The 22,149-nt window shown below is 35.9% G+C and overlaps 2 protein-coding genes across 2 annotated transcripts in view; one reads left to right on the forward strand and one right to left on the reverse strand.

Annotated features, from left to right (window-relative positions):
• LOC141443003 (prostasin-like) overlaps window positions 1-22,149 on the forward strand; it is a 431,412-nt gene that overhangs the window by 50,327 nt on the left and 358,936 nt on the right. The window lies entirely within an intron of this gene.
• LOC141443000 (clotting factor C-like) lies at window positions 1,827-20,232 on the reverse strand. The gene is made up of 5 exons (XM_074108213.1): window positions 20,098-20,232; window positions 6,804-6,965; window positions 6,351-6,469; window positions 5,737-5,913; window positions 1,827-2,030 (listed from the first exon to the last, which is right to left on the reverse strand). Exons 1-5 carry the CDS (start codon window positions 20,144-20,146, stop codon window positions 1,827-1,829), a joined length of 711 nt encoding a protein of 236 aa, XP_073964314.1. The 5' UTR covers window positions 20,147-20,232.

Below are 22,149 nucleotides of genomic sequence, written 5' to 3' on the forward strand. Positions count from 1 at the left end.
GTAGTAAATAAATTATTATCCTCTTTGGTAGATCTTAGAATCGAATATTGAAATTACTCTCATATTATAGTATTCTAGAAGCTCTAAGATTAACGAGATTGAGATATTAATATTTAGCTTCAACCTAACTTATAACTGCTTATATTTTCTCAGTGTTTCTTCCAAATTGTCCCTTCGCATTTGGCCTAAATTAACAAACAAATCTATTTGGAACTAGAGTTGGGTTGTTTCACGGTCTCCATGGGAACTAACTTTATATCCGAACTCCTATCTATCCTATAACCTTACTAATTGTATTAAGGAGACTAGTAATGGAAATACAACTCGTCACATCTATACTTATTATTGTACTCGGTTGACACTTATTGAATGAAGGTAAGCGCGTGACAGGCGTGAACTTTGTTCTAGTTGACTGAGTATTAATGGTCGGTATTGCGGACACGCTAGGATCTACAGACTATACAAACCATTATGGCTGATGCTTTACAATGGAGTCTGTAGATTATTCCAAATTGTGTTTGGGGATCGAGGTCTCCAAACACATGTGGTCACCAGGGGTCAACTTCACCTCTGGCTGCTGAATATTGCTTCCTCTTTGTCGGACTAACCACCCGGCAACCCGGATTTCGGTCCGATGGGGTGCATACTTACTCACTTGGTAATAGGGCCAAAGTGGGGTTGCGGTTTACAATGTCCCGTGACTAAAAAGTGGCGTTGGGTGTCTTTGTGAGGCATGTGGGGGGAAGGAGACCCTCGCTTCTGGTTGAGGACGTAAATTGTGAAGCGCACCATAATAACAAACATTATTTAGAGTTCTTCTTCCAGACACTAGTCTGTTAGGGAACGGGGAGTAGGAGACCGTAGGTGCGTAGGATAGTCACTCCGTGGAAATTATAGGCATTAATAAAAACCTGCTCCGGGAGTGACTATAACATTTTTAGTCCTCTTAGTCATTAGAAGACTAGAGACGTACGTAACCGACGAGCGACCTTAAATAATTTCCCACGTAAGGTGCCGGAGTAGGCCGCAGGGAGGTGCCCAGCAAGAGGACGAATCTCATGGATCACGGCGGAGGAGGGGCCGGGTCTTCACGGGAAAAGCACCTCTTCTCTTAATAATATTATTAAGGAATATAAGCGTTACTAAGCAATTGTCATAATAATCTTAACTATATAAAAATTTAATCTTAGAGTCTTTATATTTCAACTCTCCTTTCTTTAAATATATATATATATATACTTATATATATACAACGACTAGTTCACTTAATTTGAGCCTAGAACTACTGTAAATTTACATACAACTTAGGGTTCTTACCACCAGATGACGATCATTGCTGTACTTAGATAAAAGTATATAAAAAAATATACCTAGTGCCTACCCCTTTTGGGAACAGTACAGTACCTATTACCTACTTGCATGCCAAATTTCAAGTTTCTAATAATTATAGTTACGGAAATAGGGCCATTTCAAAGTGAAAATATAAATCCCATTTATTCCCTATCCCGTGGGAATTTCGAAAAATCCTTTCTTAGCGAATGCCTACGTCATAACATCTACCTGCATGCCAAATTTCAGCCCGATCCGTCCAGTGGTTTGGGCTGTGCGTTGATAGATCACTATGTCAGTCAGTCACCTTTGAGTTTTATATATTTAGATATTTATGTAAGCGTATGTGTGTGTGTGTGTGTGTGTGAGATGTGTGTTTTTGAGTTTTTATTAAGGGTGAAGGTGTTATATAGGTACGTATAAAGAGGGTAAGGTTATTATCAATATAATATTGTAAGATCTTTCAATAAACGGACCGAGAGTTGCACGTATTTTATTTAGCACATTATAATAGCTATAAAAATATAAGGCGGGTACTTGCCGTTCTTGTTTCCCGCACAGAACTTGTCGCTGGTAAGATGCGGCTTGAATTCAGAGGGTAACTCGTCCATGCACTTGGTCGCATCTACGTAAGGCAGGTCAGTGGTCAGCAGCAGCGAGGAGGCAGGGCCGTCTGCCGCCGTCAGTCCCCAGCCTGACACCTGTGATTAAGTGTTATGATATGAACGGCCTTATTTCTATGGTCTGAGTATATGGCAAATCGTTTCGAAGTCAAAGTCAGAATATTTATATTCAGCTAGCTTTTGCCCGCGGCTTCGCTCGCGTTAAACTTGGGGTAACTATTTCAAAATATAACTTGGCGATATTTTACAGACAATTATAACATTAATTATATTTACATCTATTTAATTTTAACTCAAACTTTTTCAACATTAATTTGAAATATTATAAAAACATACTTAGGTAGTCATACTTGTTATGACCATGTTTTTGCCGGATGCTGCACTTCGTGATGAAAGCAAGCCGCTTTGCACAGTGATAGTACAGGCTAAACTGAGTGATTTGACCCGCAGCAGCGGAAGTTTCACCCTTTAGGAACAGAGATGGCACCACTTCTTTAAAAAATAATTCAAAAAATTCTACAAGCTAAAGTAATAGACCGATTTCAATGTTTAATATCTCAAATGAAAACATATTATATACGTTACTTATAAAAAATACTTTGAAAAATGTTTACTGTAAACTTCTGGCAAAACACGGCATCTTAATTTTTTTTTTCTTACTTGATTTGTAGTTTTTACTTGATTTCTTAAAAAAACTGTATGCAACATTAATGTTTTAATGCATATATACATCTTACCTAATACATAACAAGTATTTAAAAAAAAAACCAAAACCGATACCTTTCATATTTCACGAAATATGAAAGTTTAAGTGGGAGCACAAATTTCTTTAAAAAATATTTCAAACAATTCCACAAGCTAAACTAATAAACCGATTTCGATGTTTAATAAGTATCCCAAATTAAAGCTCATAACATTCATTATTTACAAAAAAAATGTAAAAAAAATCTTTAGTGAAAACTTTTGAAAAAAAAACGCCATCACAACTTCTCAAGTTTTTTTTCTAACCTGATTGGTTGTTTTTACTTGATTGCTTAAAAATATTGTATATTGTATGCAATATTAATGGTTTAATGCATACGTATATATATTTCTGAGTAAATAACAAATATTATAAAAAAAAACCGACACCAATAATTATAACATTTGATAAACATTGATGTACATAGTCTTTTATTTCAAATGTGACATATCTATAAGCTGTAGCTGTAGCCGGTCCTATCAGATAAAAAGCTAATTTTTAAATAAATTCGCCAACTACTAAGCAATATATAATACAACTCAGAACCAACTATGCCGCAAACGGTATAGTTTTTTCATCTCTCCTGTTCGGAAAGTTTAATTTTCATGGGTAGATAGCCGGGTGGAAAATTGCGTTTTCATCTCTAGGGTGGAAAGTATTTTTTTTTTATTTTTCCATTAGCCACGGAGTCGAAGATTATTGAGTTACGTCAATGACACTTTTTTTTCTCGTTTCGGCATGGCCATCTAGATGCACGTCGTGACCAAGGAGCTTATACAACACCGGAGGTTGGACGCCGAAAATCCGTTTGTTTGAAACAAGAAATTTGATCTTTATTACGTCACGAACATATTCCATCTCTTTCTTTACTTAGGTTAAGAAAGAGATGGAAGTAATTCGTGAAATGTGAAAGAAAGAGATGGAATATATAAATAAGTAATAATGGTCAAACTGCTTCGTTCGGCGTTCAACCTTCAGTTTTGTATATAAGCCCACCAAGGGGTCGCGACCAACTCGTTTTTTTATAGTCGGCCGTTATTATTCTCATTTTTTTTGTAGTATTTTACTTTCCTCACAGTCGAAATGAAAAGTAGTGTGTCTAACTCGGGTGAAATTACCCATTTCCCCTCGAACTATTTAGAAATATCTCGGGTGAAATGGGTCACTTTCCACCCTTGGTTATCAATCTACTATTGTTTTTGTCCAAATAATTACCTACTAATTTTAAAGTAATTATATTTTTTCGTAACACCAGAAAAAGACTTTTTTTATATAAATTAGGTAATTTCTTTCTTCTTTTCTTTTAACATTAAACATTAAAATCAGAGCACTAGTTTCACTTAAAGATTTCGTTGAAATTTATTTGTAAGAAAAGCGTGCATAATTAAACTTAAATATTTCGTGAAGTATGAAAGGTATCGGTGTCGGGTTTTTTTTTTAATACTTGTTATTTACCCAGAAATATATATTGGTATGCATTAAGCCATTCATGTTGCATACAACATACAATGTTTTAAGCAATAAAGTGAAAACTACCAAACAGGTAAGAAAAAAAACTTAAGATGGCGCAAGGACCATGAAGGACATGGTTCTTGGATGGCGTTTTTTGTCAAAAGTTTTCAGTAAATATTTTTTTTTGTAATAATGAATGTTATGAGCTTTAATTTGGGATATTAAACATTGAAATCGGTTTATTAGTTTAGCTTGTAGAATTTGTTGAAATATTTTTTAAAGAAATTTGTGCTCACATTTAGGGGCTGTTTCACCATCCATTGATTAGCGTTAACCGACGCTCTATTCGAACACAACAAATAGAGACGGCCTCACACCTAACCGCCAGTTAACACTAATCAATGGATGGTGAAACAGGTTTTTTTTAATGCTTTTTATGAACTCAGTAATATTTACATGCATTAAACCATTCATGTTGCATACAGTTTTCTTAAGCAATCAAGCAAAAACTAGCAAACAGGTAAGAAAAAAAAACTTATGATGGCGTTTTTTGCCAAAAGTTTTCAGTAAATATTTTTTTAGTATTTTTTATTAATAATGAATGTTATGAGCTTTAATTTGGGATATTAAATGTTGAAATCAATTAATTAATCAAATCAAAAGCAGTGGCACCATCTCTGTTCCTAAGGGGTGAAACTTCCGCTGCTGCGGGTCAAATCACTCAGTTTAGCCTGTACTATCACTGTGCAAAGCGGCTTGCTTTCATCACGAAGTGCAGCATTTTGTCTCTAACAAGTATGACTATTAATACCCACATAATTATTAACTTCAAGCCTCTTTTAGTGATTGCCGGTTATCAAACAAGATTTCGCTTGAGATCTACCGAAATAATATTATATTCAAACAAGAAACGCCTTAAGTAAAAATTGCTCATTAAAAAAAAGCCTAAATAAACATTAATTGGTTGCTTTAGCTCGATCGCAGCGTTTTGTCGTGCCGGGGGAAAAGTTTAGTGTCAAAATTACCAAATCAAGTCACAATAGCTATTTAAACCTTCTTTTTAACCGACTTCAAAAATGGAGAAGGTTCTATGTTCCAATGTTTCGATCGAGGGGAATCGAGGGCAAACCTCAAATTTTATAGACACACTTATGGCGATTTTGGCATTTTTATTTAGCATTAAGATAATTTACATTCAGGAAGTAACATTTGGTAAACTGGACCTGATGAAGAAGACCGTAGATGACAAATGGAACTCGTCAAAGCTAAGTAACGCTCGTTCGTCTATAAACGATCATGACTAATATACCTAGAAAATTTTGTAGTTTGTTCAATGTTTTTTTTTTTATTTTTTTACACAGTGTAAAGTAATTTAAGATACAATATTTTAACATCAACTGCTCATCACCTTTTACGAAAGATTGCTTTTTCCGATGCAGAGACTTTCATTATTGAGGAGTCCTGGTGCTTCACCACCCGTTTTACCATATGAATTACGAGGAGCACTTCACTACACTTTCCACTTCACTACAAATCATTACTTTATAGCGTAGTTTCACCTGGATGGAACTAAACTCTGACATTCATTACCTTCCCCGAATTCGTGTTTTGAAGTTGATTCCTGTCAAACTCCTCGTTAAAGTCCATGCAAATAGGCCGGATGTACGTGCGGTAGACTACAGGAGTCGACATGAAGACCAGCGCGATGTCCGCCTGGTAGTGCCCTGCTTCACCCAGATAGCGAACTGGAATCTTAATCTCACTGACCTGAAAAAAAATCAGAAATAACTTAGACTCGACCAACGTTGAAGTTATGGGTGAAGCAAGACGCGCGTATTTTTTTGAGTTAGGGTGAAGCTAGATGAACGTAATTTTATGAGACTTCACTTGAGGTGCATATTTTTTTTGTATTATTTTGGTTTCATACAAAATTCCAATTTATGTACAACCTCATTCTGAGTCGCCGTGTGGCCGAACTGGACTTTTGTAGTTATCAAATCGAATGCAGCATAAATTACGCAACTCAAAAACTTACGCTTCCGAAGCCGCCTTCACCCGTACAGGCACATATTTTCAGTCGCGTAACTTCTGCTGCATCTGGTTTCAAACAAAAGCCGAATAAATGCCATAAGGGTGACTCAAAATGAGATTTACATAAAAAGAACTTTCGAATTAACTTTTACTTGATTCAGTAGAACACTCACGTCGGACTTATGCGCCCCAGTATCCCTGGCCTCATCCCAGGGTCGGTAAATCTTTCCCAGAGCCACCGCATACGTGCTGGCTGCTTCCTGGCGCTCGGTTTTCCAGAAACAATGTGCCGCTGTAGAATTTGCATGTTAATAAATTAAGTAGAAGTGCTTAGCAATGCACCGACGAGAAGTTCCCAAAGTTGCGAAACTTTTAACGTGGGCAGTTCTAGGTAACTTTTGAGAATGTTAACTGTATCTAAAACATGTACATAAACCCATCTGCCTACGTTCTGTTTCAGAAACACAACCACCACCTATGTGAGGTTTGGAAGACTACTACTTTTAAAGGATATGTAATAATTATAGAAATTTAGATAATTTAATTTTAAAATTATAAATATCATATTTATTAACAGTCTATGCTATCATAAGACAAGTGGATGTTAAAGGCTCAATGATACTTGCCAGATATGATGACCCTGGTGGAGATCAGAGAGCCGCCGCAGATCTGCTTGTAGGGGGTGAAGGTCATGTCGTAGACGCCTGCGTGCCAGGGCAGCTCGCCGTGCTTCGTCCTTTTTCCGTTTATGATAAGTCTGTTAGCTATCGGCGTGGGTGTCCCGCAATCTAAAGATAAGTTAATAATTTTGTCTTAATTTTTATGTGCAAGAGATGCGGACAGCCGTGGTATGGATTTATAAAACTTTCACGTACTTCATCTTCTCTACAGCATTCTCTTTAGCCCTGAATCTCCTTGCTGCCTCAAAGAGAGATTTATATTATTTCTGTTCGTTGCTTTCAGAACTTTCTCTTTACTGTTCCTCTATCAAAATAAACATAGGTCTATTCATTCATATAGGTACAGTTCATTGCCTATTTTTAACCGCCGACGCCAAAAGAGGGGTGTTATAAGTTTGACCGCTATGTGTCTGTCTGTGTGTATGTCTGTGGCACCGTAGCTCTTAAACGGGTGGACCGATTAAAATGCGTTTTTTTTTAAATTTGAAAGCAGGTTTTCTAGCGATGGTTCTTAGACATGTTTTATCAGTGCAAGGTGCGCCGCTGCGCAAGCAACAATGTTACAGTTCGTCTTGTGTACAAATAGAAAAAAGTTGCGTGTATAAAGTACTTGGGTTTATCTATTGACCAAGACATGAACTGGAAATCTCACATAAAAAATGTATGCGCAAAGCTTCGAATATTGTTAACCCAATTTAATAACCTCAAGTACAGTGTAAGTAGGTCAGTTTTGTTTTGTGTGTATCACGCATTGGTGGAGCCTGTGTTCAGTTACGGCCTGAGTAGCTACGGGAGATCGTTTCCTACCCACTTAAATGAAATAAAACGATTGCAAACAAGATTCCTAAAATGCCTTGCGACCGTAAAACAGAAAAATGATTGCCATGGAGAGTATGATACATTATATAAAGTTTGCAAAATAATGCCTATTGACAAGAAAATTAAATATATTCTGGCAACGGAGTACTTTGAGAGATCAGATGTTGTGTTGAAAAGGACCCGTACCTACTCAAGTCGTCCTAAAAAGACTAAACCATATGTTATGCCGAGCGTCACCAACTATTATGGTCGCAGAACTAGTAATTACCTGATTCCTCAAATTTATAATGAACTACCGAGTGAACTCATTAGGGACATGGAAAAAACAAAAAAACATATATTTAAGTTGAAATTGAAAAAATTCTTTATAGATAATTAAAATATTATTATTTTTTTAATAATAAGTCGTGGTATAATGGCATGCTTGTAATTCAAAATGTCTGGTTTTTCTAATACTTAGTATAAAAACAAAAACAAAAAAATCTTTTTATAGTCTTAAGTCATAACATAACACTAACCATAGCAAGTCTTAATACTAACTATCCTATGTTAAGCGTTACTTGTGTTTTGTAACTTTATAAACCAAGAGCTAAAGTGCCGACAAACTGCTCTGTAGTTTGGCACAACAAATGTAAATTAAAAATGTAACTCTTAGCAGAAATAAACTTTTTCTATCTATCTATCTTGTCATTTTTATTAATTGCAAAAGGTGGTTAAAAGTTTACAATGTGTTATAAAATAAATAAAAATAAATATCACGGGACAATTCACACCAATTGACCTAGTCCCAAAGTAAGCTTAGCAAAGCTTGTGTTATGGGTACTAAGCAACGGGATAAATATAACTATATAGGTAGATACATACTTAAATACATATTAAACACCCAAGACCCGAGCACAACCATTCGTATTTTCATAATTTATAAAATATCTGCCCGGACACGGGAATCGAACCCGGGACCTCAAGCTTCTTAGTCAGGTTATCTAACCACTAGGCCATCTGGTCGTCTACTTATGTTTCATACATATAATTATAGCCGGTGAACTGTGCTACAAATTGGTGTTTATTTCACTATTGAACTCCATGTGGTTCGTAAGTAATGATGAAAAGACTTTTAAAATAATTAATTCAACGGCCGCAGCACTGACCTACGACAACCCGCGCGTCGTTCGCTGGAAGATGCTCGCGCATGCGCGCTGTCTTAACTTGCATGGCGTCGGTGAATGGATGCTTTTCATTGCTGCTTTACTTTACATTGCTGCATAAATATTTTACTACTCCCGATTTTGAAGTATACAAATAAAATTCAAATAGACTTGTCCGTTCCGTACGTACTTACTTTAATTTTTGAAACATGGCTCCCAGCGCAAATAAAAAAATGAAATGCTTTGAATGTGCACAAGAAATAACACGCAATGAATACCTGAAATGCTGTCTTTGTGATCATATTTTTCATCTTGATTGCACAAGCAATGTTACTTACAGAAGATTTTTAATCATGTCCAAAAGTACCAAACTGTCGTGGAAATGTGTCAAATGTCGTACTGCGTCGGAATGTAATCCACTTGTTGCTCCATCAACATTGCTTAAATCGTCTCCGGAATTTCTTGACTTAAAGAAGAATTCAGATAATACTATGAATGAGTCACGATCTAGCACTGATAATGTGACATTTAGAAAGCAGAGAAGAGTTAAATCTACTAGCTCTTCGCTTGATCATACGGAAATAAATTGCTCCGATACCCAAACAACATCATCATGCTCGACTCCAGTAAATGATGGGCCTTCCAGTCTACCAAATCTGACTGAGAGTTTACAAATACATAACCTTAAAGAGGAAATTGCTACACTGACTACACAACTGGGCAGTGCTCATGATGAGATTGCATGTCTTAATTCGGAAGTTTTCAGACTTACTAAAGGTTACTCTGAACTTGAAGCACAAATCGCAATGTTAAAGAAACTTCTTGATGATGTTCACCCAGCTATCTCAAGATCCACTCCTAAGTCCAGTAAAAAAAAGAAAACCAGGAAAAGTCAAAACCGTTCTAACTTGGATTCACTGTACCATTTGTCATTTGACAATGCTAAGAATATTAAAGAGCACAACGAAGTTCCTGTAACGATCTCTACAGAAACTGGCGCACCGGAAACAACTCTTAAAGGTGACCAACCTAGGAATGGAAAAAAACGTACTATATTTTTATTTGGAGGAAAGCAATGCGCTGGTGTGGCGCCTAAACTTGTTAATATGAGAGAGGACGACGAGCTTGTAAAATACAAGATTATGTCCTACATTAAACCAAGTGCATCAACTCAACAAATAGTTGACACAATATCAAGTTGCAAGTTCTCGGAAGGGGATAAAATTGTGCTGTCAATAGGCGAGCATGACGACAACCCTATGGAAATGATGTCTAGCTTAAATAAGGCACTGGAATGCCTTGAAAATTACCATGTCTTCATAGTAAGTATTAGAAAAAGTGAAGGCATTAAAACTGATATTGTTAATTACATGTTGCAACAAAGCTGCCTAAAAGCTGATAACGTAAAATTCATCGACATCTTGAATAGAAACACTGGAAGTAGAAGGATATTTTTAAATAGTATGTGTAAAAAACTGAATGCAACAATAGATCAAGTCGACTACAAAACTGAATACTATGGCTGGCTTTAAAGACGATAGCAATAAAAATAAATTCCATACAAGTTCTATAGATAAAGAACATAAAGAAGTAGATCTCTGCAAAGGAAGTTCCATTGGTTCAGAGTTTAATGAAAATAATTCAGATGTCATAAACCACTTTTTTCGGCAATAATCCTAAAATAAATGAGATCCAAAATAAAAATGCCCAAGACTCAAAATTCAAATTCAAAATTCAAATGATTTATTCAGTAAATAGGCCGCAATGGGCACTTTTACATGTCATTTTTTTAAACTACCAGCGCTCAACTCAACTCGACCATCCTTTAAAACTCATAGCACATGTAAATATTCAGAGCCTTACTGCACATAAGTTAGCACAATTAGAAATATGGCTATCATCTAACGAAGGTAACTATATAGAATTACTCCTGATCTCTGAACATCATAGAAAAGCAGCTGAATTAAAAACTTTAAAGATATCTGGTTTTGTTCTCGCAAGCAGTTTCTGCCGATCTAGTAAAAAAGGCAGCGGAGGCGTCTGTATATTTGTTAGAGAAACGGTCTCTTTTGTTGACTTACCACATGTAAAGCAAACTTCAATTTCTAACTTGTTCGAAGTGTGCGGTGTTAAGGTGGAAGATATATTTAATAGAAATAGAAATAGAAAATATTTATTCGCTAAACACACAAAAATAATAACGAAAATACAACAATATGCGAACTCGCGAAGCGGTCCCAGCTCAGCATAGTGTTGGCCGGGTAGGCCAACGCTGGTCTTCCGCTGCGACCGCTTGGCGACTTCACGGAAGGCGACAAAATTTCCTAAAAAATATAATAAACAAAAAGCAATAAAACCAAAATACAAAACTAATTACTTACAAAAAAAAATAAAAAAAATAGTAATAATAATAATAAACAAAAACAAAACACACAATGGACCTTAAATAACACAACATTAAAAACACTAACCACTTACAATTTGCACTGGCATAGACCACCGACGTCGATATGACACGGACAATCTGTCGATTGCCATGTCATATCCCATCTGTGGCCCATGCCGAATGTCAATGTCAGTCATATAACTGTCACAATGATTTATTTGACTGACAGCTCTGCTTAACCTTAAAACTAGAATTTAGAGAAACCAAATAGTGTAATAATAAAATAATAATAATGAAAAAAAAAGTAAAACAAACTCCCTATTCTCTATTTGTGTTGTGTGTATACCGGCCTAATACAACAAAAAATGACAATTTTCTAACCAACCTTGAAAACCTATTAGACTTATTTAAAGAATCGCATAAAATAGTGATGTGTGGTGATTTCAACACTAATATATTAGGTGACAAAAATGAAGCTCGTGATTTTGTGCAGTTACTGAATACATATAATCTTAAGTGCCACGTCAAAGAACCTACTCGTGTTACAAAACATAGCAGTACCTGTATAGACAATATTGTTAGCAATTTGGAACTCAAAAATGTAACCGTTATAGACCTTGCCATATCTGATCATACTCTACAGTTTGCCACTTTTCCAGCGGTTTTGCAAAGGCGCGCTACGACTTTTTATAAATGGTCTAGAAAGTTGACACAATATAATCTTAATAGACTTATATCGAGTTTATATAATACATCGTGGCTTCCTGTGTATAATGCAAAAGATGTTGACACAGGCTTTAATATTTTTCATGACATAGTATTAATGAATTTTGATAAATATGTACCTAATACAAAAATTAAATTGAAATCTAAAGCTAAAGAGGACAAGGGATGGTTGACGGAAGGTATTAGAACATCTTCAAAAGGAAAAGAGAATTATTCATACTGACTAAAAATAGCTCTGATGTAAACTTGTTAAAGCATTACAAATCGTATTGTGTCTTGCTAAAGCAAGTTATTACTTTAGCCAGAAAGAATCACACAGAGAGGAAAATTTCTGTCTCTAAAAATAAAGTGCGTGAAACTTGGAAAGTGATAAATGACAATATTAAAGGTTGTAAATCGCATGATTTAACTAGTTTAATAGGTCTATGTGATGGTGTAAAAACAGCAAACTCTATGACTGATGCGGCGAACTTATTTAATAATTACTTTAAATCTAATGTCGCACAGAATTCAAGCAATCCTCCTGGTTCAAAGCCAGTACTACCTCCTTTTGGAACCACCTCCTTTTTTACTTTTCCAGTTGACAAAGATGAGTTGAGAAGGACTATCAAGTGGCTTAAAGGGTGTACTGCCTTTTCGGCGAAATATGTTTCGCAAAATTTCACTTAGCAACCAACCTTTCGCCAAAGTTTCATTTGGCAAACTAATATTTGGCATAACTTTACTTCGCATTTTTTTTATTTCGCAACATTTTTACATTGCAAAATTTTACTTCATCACACATTTATGTGGCAAATAATTATGTAGCAAATGATTGGCTTAGGCAAATAACAAATTGTCAAATAACATTTGGGCAATTTTTTTACATTGCAAAGTTATACTTTAATTTGATTTGTGCGAGCGAGCGAAGCGAGCGAGCAAGACGGTTCGGAGCAGAAGTGACTTGGATAGTTTAGGTTTAGAAGGCTAAACGGGAGCGAAGCGGAGCGAACCTCCCGCCTTAGCCTTCGATGTTAGGTTTTTTTTTATAGCAGCCCGGATAAATGACACTAGAAAAGTAGGTTGGATGCCATTCAATAAGTTGCTAAATTAAGGTATGCCAATCAATACATTTGACGAAAACATAAATGACATCTTAAAAAAATTCCAGGTAATAATTTGCATAATAATAATTTATCGAAACATTACTTGGAAAATGATATCAGTGCGAAACGTTGAGTTGGGAAATAACATTTCGCCTAAATAAAAATATGGGATAAATAGTTTGGGAGTTAATAATTTGCTAAATAATTTTCGCCGATACATTAGTAAACCGGCTTAAAGATAAAAAGTCATGTGGTTATGATGACATCTCTTCCAGTGTTATAAAGTATATCGCTGACTCAATATTAGAACCCCTCCTGTACTTAATTAATCTTTCTTTGACTGAGGGAAAATTCCCAACTAGGCTAAAGAAAGCTAATTTAAAGCCAATGGGTTACTAATGTTTTGGCGAAAATTATTTAGCAAATTATTAACTCCCAAACTATTTATCCCATACTTTTATTTAGGCGAAATTACATTTCCCAACTCAACATTTCGCACTGATATCATTTCCCAACTAATGATTTGATAAATGATTAGTATGCAAATTATTACCTGGGATATTTTTAAGATGTCATTTGTGTTTTCAGCAAATGCGTTGATTGGCATTCCTTAATTTAGCAAACAAACAAGCAAGCAAGCTAATGTTTTTTTCCGTTCTGTTACAAAAAAAAACCTAACATCGAAGGCTAAGGCGGAAGCTACGCTACGCTTCGCTCCCGCCTTAGCCTTCTGAACCTAACCTATCCAAGTCGCTTCTGCCTAGTCTCGTCTTGCTCGCTCGCTTCGCTCGCTCACCGCCACATGATTTAACATTTATTAAATTTTTTATTGTATATTATCATGACTGATATACCTAACTAATGTATAAAAATTGGCCAAATGTTATTTGACTATTTGTTATTTGCCTTAGCCAATCATTTACTACATAATTGTTTGCCACATAAAAGTGTGATGAAGTAAAATTTTGCAATATAAAAATGTTGCAAAATAAGAAAAATGCGAAGCAAAGTTATGCCAAGGATTGGTTTGCCAAATGAAACTTCGGCGAAAGGTTGGTTGCTAAGTGAAATTTGGCGAAACATATTTCGCCGAAAAGGCAGTACACCAAAGCCAATACTTAAACAGGGTGACGAATTATGTGTTAATAATTACAGGCCAATTGCTCTCTTAACAATTTTCTATAAGAATTTTGAAAAGATTAAGGCAAATCGCCTATACTCTTATTTGATTGCAAACAAAATCTTAGCTCCTGAGCAATTTGGTTTCCAGAGGGGTGTATCTACTGCTGATGCATTATTTGAACTGCCCGATTACGTATATGGTGCACTGAATCGACAAGAAAATGTTGTGGCCATTCTTTTGGATTTATCTAAGGCGTTCGATCATGTTGACCATGGCATAATGCTCGATATTTTGAATCGCTATGGCGTAAGAGGTATTTCAAACAAATGGTTTGAATCATACCTGAGACACCGGGAGCAATGTGTCTTAGTGTCAACCTTAAATCACAAATGTCGCACAATGTCTAATATTAAATCTGACATCTCATGCATGGAATCTGGTGTGAACCAGGGGAGCATACTGGGACCAATTTTATTTCTCTTGTATGTGAATTACCTACCAGAGCTATTGCCCAGCAAAATAATTATGTTCGCTGATGATATTATATCCATGTTATTTAAATTTAAGAGAAACGAAGTTGAAGACCTTAATAATTTAATTACAAATAACTTGTCCACTGTTGTCAATTGGTTAAGTACGCTTAATCTAACCGCAAACATAAATAAAACTAAGTGTCTCCATTTTAGAAATATTAGGACTAATAGTTTAAGGCTAGATATAAAATCAAATAACTTGTCGGTTCTGGCTGTAAATGAAGCTTAATTTTTGGGTGTTTATGTAGATGAAAACTTAAACTTAAAAAAGCATGTAGATTTTCTCTGTGGCAAACTCAGTAGTTTAACTTTTGCTCTGAAGCGCTTAAAAAACATTTCTTCTGTAAAAGGGGCCTTACAGGCGTATCACGCGTTTTTCAAATCACACATTCTCTATGGATTGGCGGTATGGGGCAGTTGTACTGAAGTCCATCAGCTGTTTAAATTGCAAAAGAGATGTGTGCGTATTTTAAATGGCATTCAGTCAAACCGAGAGTCATGCAGAGCATCTTTTAAAAAACTAGGTTTGCCAACAATTCCAGCACTGTATATTATAGAGCTCTGCAAACTAGTCTTTCGAAATGCAAATAAATTTCCTTCAAATAACAATTTTAATAGCATCAGACTTAATTTGAGGTTTGCTTACGATGACCGGGCCCCTATTGCTACGACAACCATCTACCAGCGCAGCGCTACTTACGTGGCTGCAAAAGTGTATAACACATTGCCTGTAGAAATTAAGTCACTCAAGCACACAATATTTTTGCCAGCTCTGAAAAAGTTTGTAATCAAGTTATGTCCCTATAGCTTAAATGAATATTATAATTTTAACTGTTAGTTATTAAGTGAAATGTATCTAGCTACACCCACTGGGTAAAATTAAATTGATTCTACCTGTATTGCATAACATCAGCATGATTGTACCTTATACATATAATTAATGGCTTTATTAAATAAATAAATCAAAATCGGTTCAGCCGTTTCAAGATCATCAGCTCTTTTGTTCGCTCGCTTCGTACATTTATCTCCCGGAGTATTATGATAAGATTCATGACGTTACAGCATTTGAAAATGCATGATATTATTGTTAGCAGTCAATTTACATCATTTTTACAACGCTTTTATTAGCTTTACATGTATGTTTTTTTGTAACCGACTCCTTTGAACTCGATTTTGACCCACTTTAAACGGTCAGATTTAATTTAAACTCTGTAGACTTATAAGTTGACAGACAGTTGGTACATGATTAATACAATAATCTCTTAAGTTAATTATCAACTAACACTAAATCTACTTAAAAAAAAACTAAAAGTAAATCTACTAGGTACTAAGACTTACTAGCGCCCCACCGCGGCTTCGCACGGTCACAAATTTAAATAAAGGTCTCTATAGAAGGACACCTCACACACATTTTTCAGCTCCATTTCCCGCGCAAAGCCGGAACGCTTTTTTTAATTCATAATATTTTTTGTGTGAATGTTATTTAGAATAATTAAAAAAAACCAGCCAAGAGCGGCTATCCAGCAAAATTACAACTTTCTAGCATTGATAGTCTCTGAGCAAAGTCGCGGATGGACGGACGGACGGACAGACAGACAAGACAGACAGACAGACAGACATGGCGAAACTATTAAGGGTTCCGTTTTTGCCATTTTGGCTCCGGAACCCTAAAAAGTGATCTATAAGTATTGAAACAGTCTTGAATATGAAATATTTTATAGATAATTGGTTTCATTTTGGTCGGGATTTCTATCAACTTATAAAATTAAAAAAGTACCTAGTCATAAGTGACATTATACTAGTAGTTACAATAGATGGACAAATCGTAAAGTTTTTTCTAGATACCGATATATCTTTCTTCTTCTTCAGTCTTTCTCAACCTTCGCGGTGTAGGCCTCCTTCAATTTTTTCCACTTTTGGATCCAGTTTGAACCAGCAACGTTTTTACATCGTCTTTTCACCGCATTTGTGGTCTACCCTGAGTTCGCTTTTTCCCCCATGGCTTCCACTCTAGGAGAAGCTTGCACCACGACTGTTCACTCCAGGCCACATGGCCAGCCTACTTCCACTTTAAGCTCGCCTTCGACTTTGCTTTGATCCCGAAGCTATTTATTTGTTTTGCGGTTCATCAGCGACACTTCGACCAGCTTTTTCTCCACTGCCCTCTGGGCCACTTGTAATCGATTGATCACGTCTTTCGTGAATACCTAGGTTTCAGCACCATAAGTGAGCACCGGCAGGATGCACTGGTTGTGGTTATATATCCTGGCTTTTTGTTCCGCAGATTTTTTTACCTATAATGCAAAATCCAGTTTCGAGTATGCTGCCCACAAAAGCCGTATTCGTTTGTGCAGTTCGCTAGTTTGGTTATCTTTGCCCATCCTGATCTCCTGTCCCAAGTATACGTACTTCTTTACCTGGTCTACGGTGGTTTGGTTGATGGTTGTGCGTACGTTATTTCCATCTATGTTCGTCATAATCTTGTTTTTTTTCAAGTTCATTTCCAAACCAAGTTGTAAAGAGACGTCACTCAACTCCTGAATGTGTACTCCTGTAATTCTTCAGGATTATCCGTGAGATGAACTATGTCATCTGCGAACCTTAAGTTATTCAGTCTAGCTCCTGATATATTTAGACCTCGATTTTCCCATGCGAGTTTTTTGAAAACATCTTCCAGAACCAGAGTAAACAGCTTTGGATTAACTGGCTTTTTCCCCCTTTTTTAGTTCGCTTTTTTTTTTTCTAATAAAAGCTTGTTTTTGTTACACCTCAAGTTACATTATTGAAGTTGTAATAGTACGAAACCCAATTTTTTTCCGGTAATAAATATGGTGTGTCTTTGGCGTAGTGTAGCATTTTAATGTAGAAAAAAAATTTGAAATCGGTTCAGTACTTTTTGAGTTTATTCGTAAGCAACATCCAAAATGAGTATAGACTAGTATAGAAATAAAAAAAAGAGTCAAGAGTATTTGGGATTGCCAGCAAGTAAAAAAAAAAAAACAGTCAGAAGATACTGTCGAAGAAGACGCGGATTGCGAAAAATACCAAGACGAATAAAAAACACATTTCCCTAAATTATTTGACCGTATTGATTGATTATTGTTACGATTAATCAATAATACAAACTAAAATAAGTATTTGCCATTTTTAAAGTCCCATAATATTTTGACCAGTTGCTGATTACGCTAATTTATTTTACATGGATTGGATTGATTTAAGCTGTTACTTCAATTTAATTTTTCATTTTGAGAATCTAAACCAGCTTACAACACTTTATATGATCAAAAGTACTGTACATTGTCCAATTACGACATTTATGCTTTCCCAAAAAAATACACTTTCTACTATTTCATACATTATTGTACTGATGTAACTCCGTTCTCGTGGATTAAAACAAAATATTCAAATGCTGTAACCCACCAAAACTTCTTTGCTGACTACTTTAGAGAAGATTTTTACCAAGAGAATGATAGCCTAGCCAAATATACATCATTTCCCAAAGAATGGTTACTTTAGACCAAACAGATCATGAGTTATGATTTTTTTAGTAAATTTTAAAAAGTTTTTTGGCTCTGGTGTAAACTTTACACATTTTGGGTTACAGCGTTTATGCTTTCCACCTTCGATATTTTCAAGGATCTTGTAGTCGGTTCCATTTTTTGTTATTTTTTTTTGGAGTCGGTTTTACTTTTTTGTTAAAAAAAATCTTTATTTCTCACTCTTTCGTGATTCGTAGCCAAAGTACATCTCACAACGATTCCATGAAGCCCAACTCGGCATAGTTACGTTGTTTTATAACAGAGTTCCGTTGCCTACCTTCCGGCTTCAGCATCAGATCAGTTCGAATGAATCATTAACTTAAAGCTCCTTCTTAGTCGCTTATCTAGGTATATTAACAATGATCGTTTATAGACGAGCGAGCATTACTTAACTTTGACGAGTTCCATTGGTCATCTACAGCCTTCTTCATCAGGTCCAGTTTACCAAATGATACTTTCTGAATGTAAATGCTTATCCTAATGCTAAAAATGTCAAAATCGCTATAGGTGTGCCTATAAAAATTGAGGTTTGCATTCGATTTCCCTAGGATCCCATCATCAGATCTTGATTTGGTGACAATGGAACCACCTCAGAAGAGTACTGTGGGGACTGTTACTTGGTGAGAGCTTAGGTACTGGGGATCAACGCGCGTGACTTTAAACTGTTATGAAATAAATAACTTCTTCAATCATTAATTAATTATATTTTATTTTAGAACTTGGTAGTACTTATAAATAGATTTACATAGAATGGCACCAGCCGCTTAATCGGGAGCAATCTGCGCTCCCGGCATGTATACCGCTGTCAATCTAACCTGCCAGGTGGTCAGTTTTACCACCTGCCCGCGGTATACAGCCTAGTTCCTACAGTACCCTTTCGAATAAAAAAATAATTTTGAAAATCGGTCCACAATTGACTGAGTAATCGGCGAACATACATAAAAAAAATTGGAACATAGAACCTCCTCCTTTTTTGAAGTCGGTTAAAAAGTAAAAAATAATTATGCACTACCTAGCTTTTGCCCGCGACTTCATCTGCGAAGAATTCGTTTATCCCTATCCCGCGGGGACTATGCTGATTTCCCGCAAAAATTAGCCTGTTAATTTAGCATAATTACCTAGGAATATTTTTTTATCTAAGTGTAGTCGGTGTCGGGGGACTGCTAAGGTTAATATTTTAAAAATACAACATTATGTACTTCGTGTAATTGTGTCAATGGCTGATTATGAATAGTTGCATACATTACTTTTTCTACGAGTGAACTAAATGAACTAAAAGTAGTTACTAGTTTTAGTTCATTGATATGGACCTCCGCAAAGTAACGCCTGATCCAAAAAAATATTTTTCTTCGAGCTCGAAATAGAAATAAATGAGGCAGTTAATAATGTAATAGAATGGCTTACTCAAAATAACTTAACGATAAATCTTAATAAAACCAAAATTATGCATTTTCGACAGCTAATACCAATGATTCCTGTCAACTGTAATTATCAAGGACATGTTATAGAATCTGTTGATGTAACTAAATTCTTAGGTATAGCAATGGACAATCATCTGTCGTGGAAACCACATACCGAAGATGTTTGTAAAAGATTAAATAAATATGCTTTTGCTCTGTACAAACTTGCTAAACAAGTTAGTCTCGATGCAGTTATGTCAGCTTATCATGCTTATGTTGGATCAACTCTGCGTTATGGCATTATTTTTTGGGGAAACTCTTCAAAGCTGTGTTTTTGGTACTGCTTGCTATGTGTTGGTGTTCAATAAAGAGTTATTGTAATATTGTATCCAGCATGAATATGAAGTTTACGAGCTTGAGAAGTGTTTTTTTTTTTACTGCAGTGTTATCTCGGATCAAAAGGAAAATAGCATGAACAGAATACCTGGTTGGCAGACGGCGACGTGGTCCCAGGTGCCGTCGACGCAGTGCATGTTCAGCAGAACGCTGCCGGGGTAGTAGAAGAGGCGGTTGCACTCCGGCACGACCTCCGTACCGTGAGGCTCTAGCTCGTTGCACACCCGGGGTCCCGCTTACTACCATGCGATCTCCAGTTATTTTGCAAGTGTAATTGACGCTTGGGTCCGGCGTCAGTCGGCAGAAACCTAGAAGGAAGGTTAAGCTGAGAGCGCGACGTCGAGTAGAAATAAATGTGTTGTTTAATTGATAAGTATTGTAGCTGCTGCATGAACAGACAGTACCACAACAGTGTTGTTTCGATTTTAGGTCTCTGTGAGCATGTCTAAACAGGTCGTCCCTGACAAGTGTTTTCAAGAGCTGTAAACAGCTATGTCGATGTTAGTTTCAAGTGTCATTTATATATATAAAATTCAAAGTCCTGACTGACGACTGATATATCAACGCACAGCCCAAACCGCTGGGTCTAGAAACTTGAAATTTAGAATACTCTTATATATGTTCCTTAATAGGTGTAGACGGGCACTAAAGAAGGATTTTTCAAAATTCCCACGGGATAGGGAATAAATGGGATTTATATTTTAACTTCAAAATGGCCCGATTTCCGTAACTATAATTATTAGAAATTTCAACTTTGGCGTGCAAGTTGTTAATACTAACATTTAAATTTGGGGTACATACATTTACTTTCTGCGATCTTATTTTTCGTGTTTTGGTTGATTTTTCGGAGGATTATATGGAAATACAAATACAGACAGACGTTGTTTTAGACAGGATGGTGCATGGAATTCAAAAATCAACATACATACGTCCCTATCTAATTAATCATAATTCGTACAAACTTTGAAACACTGTTTCGCTGATTCAGAGGTGGAATTTTGGAAAACGTTAAAGTAGGTACTGCGCGTTTCTTCTGCCCGCAACGACTATAAAACACGATATAGGATTATATCGCGAGAAATTGTAAAGTTCCCGCGGGAAATAAATTACTGGACTACGGGAAATGATTATAAATCTTGAAATAATAACCGCTGGGCTTAGAGTCTTGAAATTTGGTACGTAGATAGCTGGACGTCTGGAATAACACATAAGCGACTTTTTGACCCGATATTCCCACGGGATACCTAGGGATAAAATCTCGAAATAACAACCACTGGGCTTAGAGCCATGAAATTTGGTATGCAGGCAGCTGGATGTCTAGAAAAACACATAGACGACTTTTGACCATCGGGTTATCAGGTGTGAATATCGATTCCCACGGGATACCTGGGGATAAAATGTCGAAATAACAACCGCTGGGCTTAGAGGCATGAATTTTGGTACTTAGGTAGCCGGACGTCTGGATTAACACATACGCTACTTTTTATCCCGATATTCCCACGGGATAGTTTTGTTACTAAGGGACTCCATACATCCCTGTGTTATTATTATTATTATTTTGTATTTTTTTCTTTAATTGCATACTGTAGTTTTTAAGTATTTTATTTGTAATTACTTTATTTTGAAAAAATGACTGCCAACTTTCTTGCGGCGCATTCTTCTTGGCAATGATGGTCTTTCTGAAAGCACTGGTAGTTTAAAAAATGACGTGTAAAAGTGCCCGTTGCAGCCTATTTACTGAATAAATGATTTGAATTGTGTTAAATACTTGTGATGTATACATATCATTTAATAATATTGTAAATCTGTTAAAAAATATATATACCTCGTTGAGTTTCTTGCCGGATTCTTCTCAACAGAGGTTTTTCCGAACCGGTGGTAGATTTATTTTTGTCATTCATAAGTGCTTGTTATAGCCTAAATTGAATAAAGATATTTTGACTTTGACTTTGAATTAGAATTTTAATTTGGATAGAGAACATTTTTGAAATTTTAGCACTGGGTTTAGAGTCTTAAATTTTGTACAGTTATTCACAACACAACCTCAATGAAGATCACGATATAAATTTTGGAAATTTCCAGGGAAATTTTTGTAACATCCCGAAAATTTCAATTGCAACTACCAGACTGAATAGTTTAC

This window comes from Choristoneura fumiferana, chromosome 26 (assembly GCF_025370935.1).
Source record: "Choristoneura fumiferana chromosome 26, NRCan_CFum_1, whole genome shotgun sequence".
In the NCBI taxonomy this organism is placed as follows: Eukaryota; Metazoa; Arthropoda; class Insecta; order Lepidoptera; family Tortricidae; genus Choristoneura; species Choristoneura fumiferana.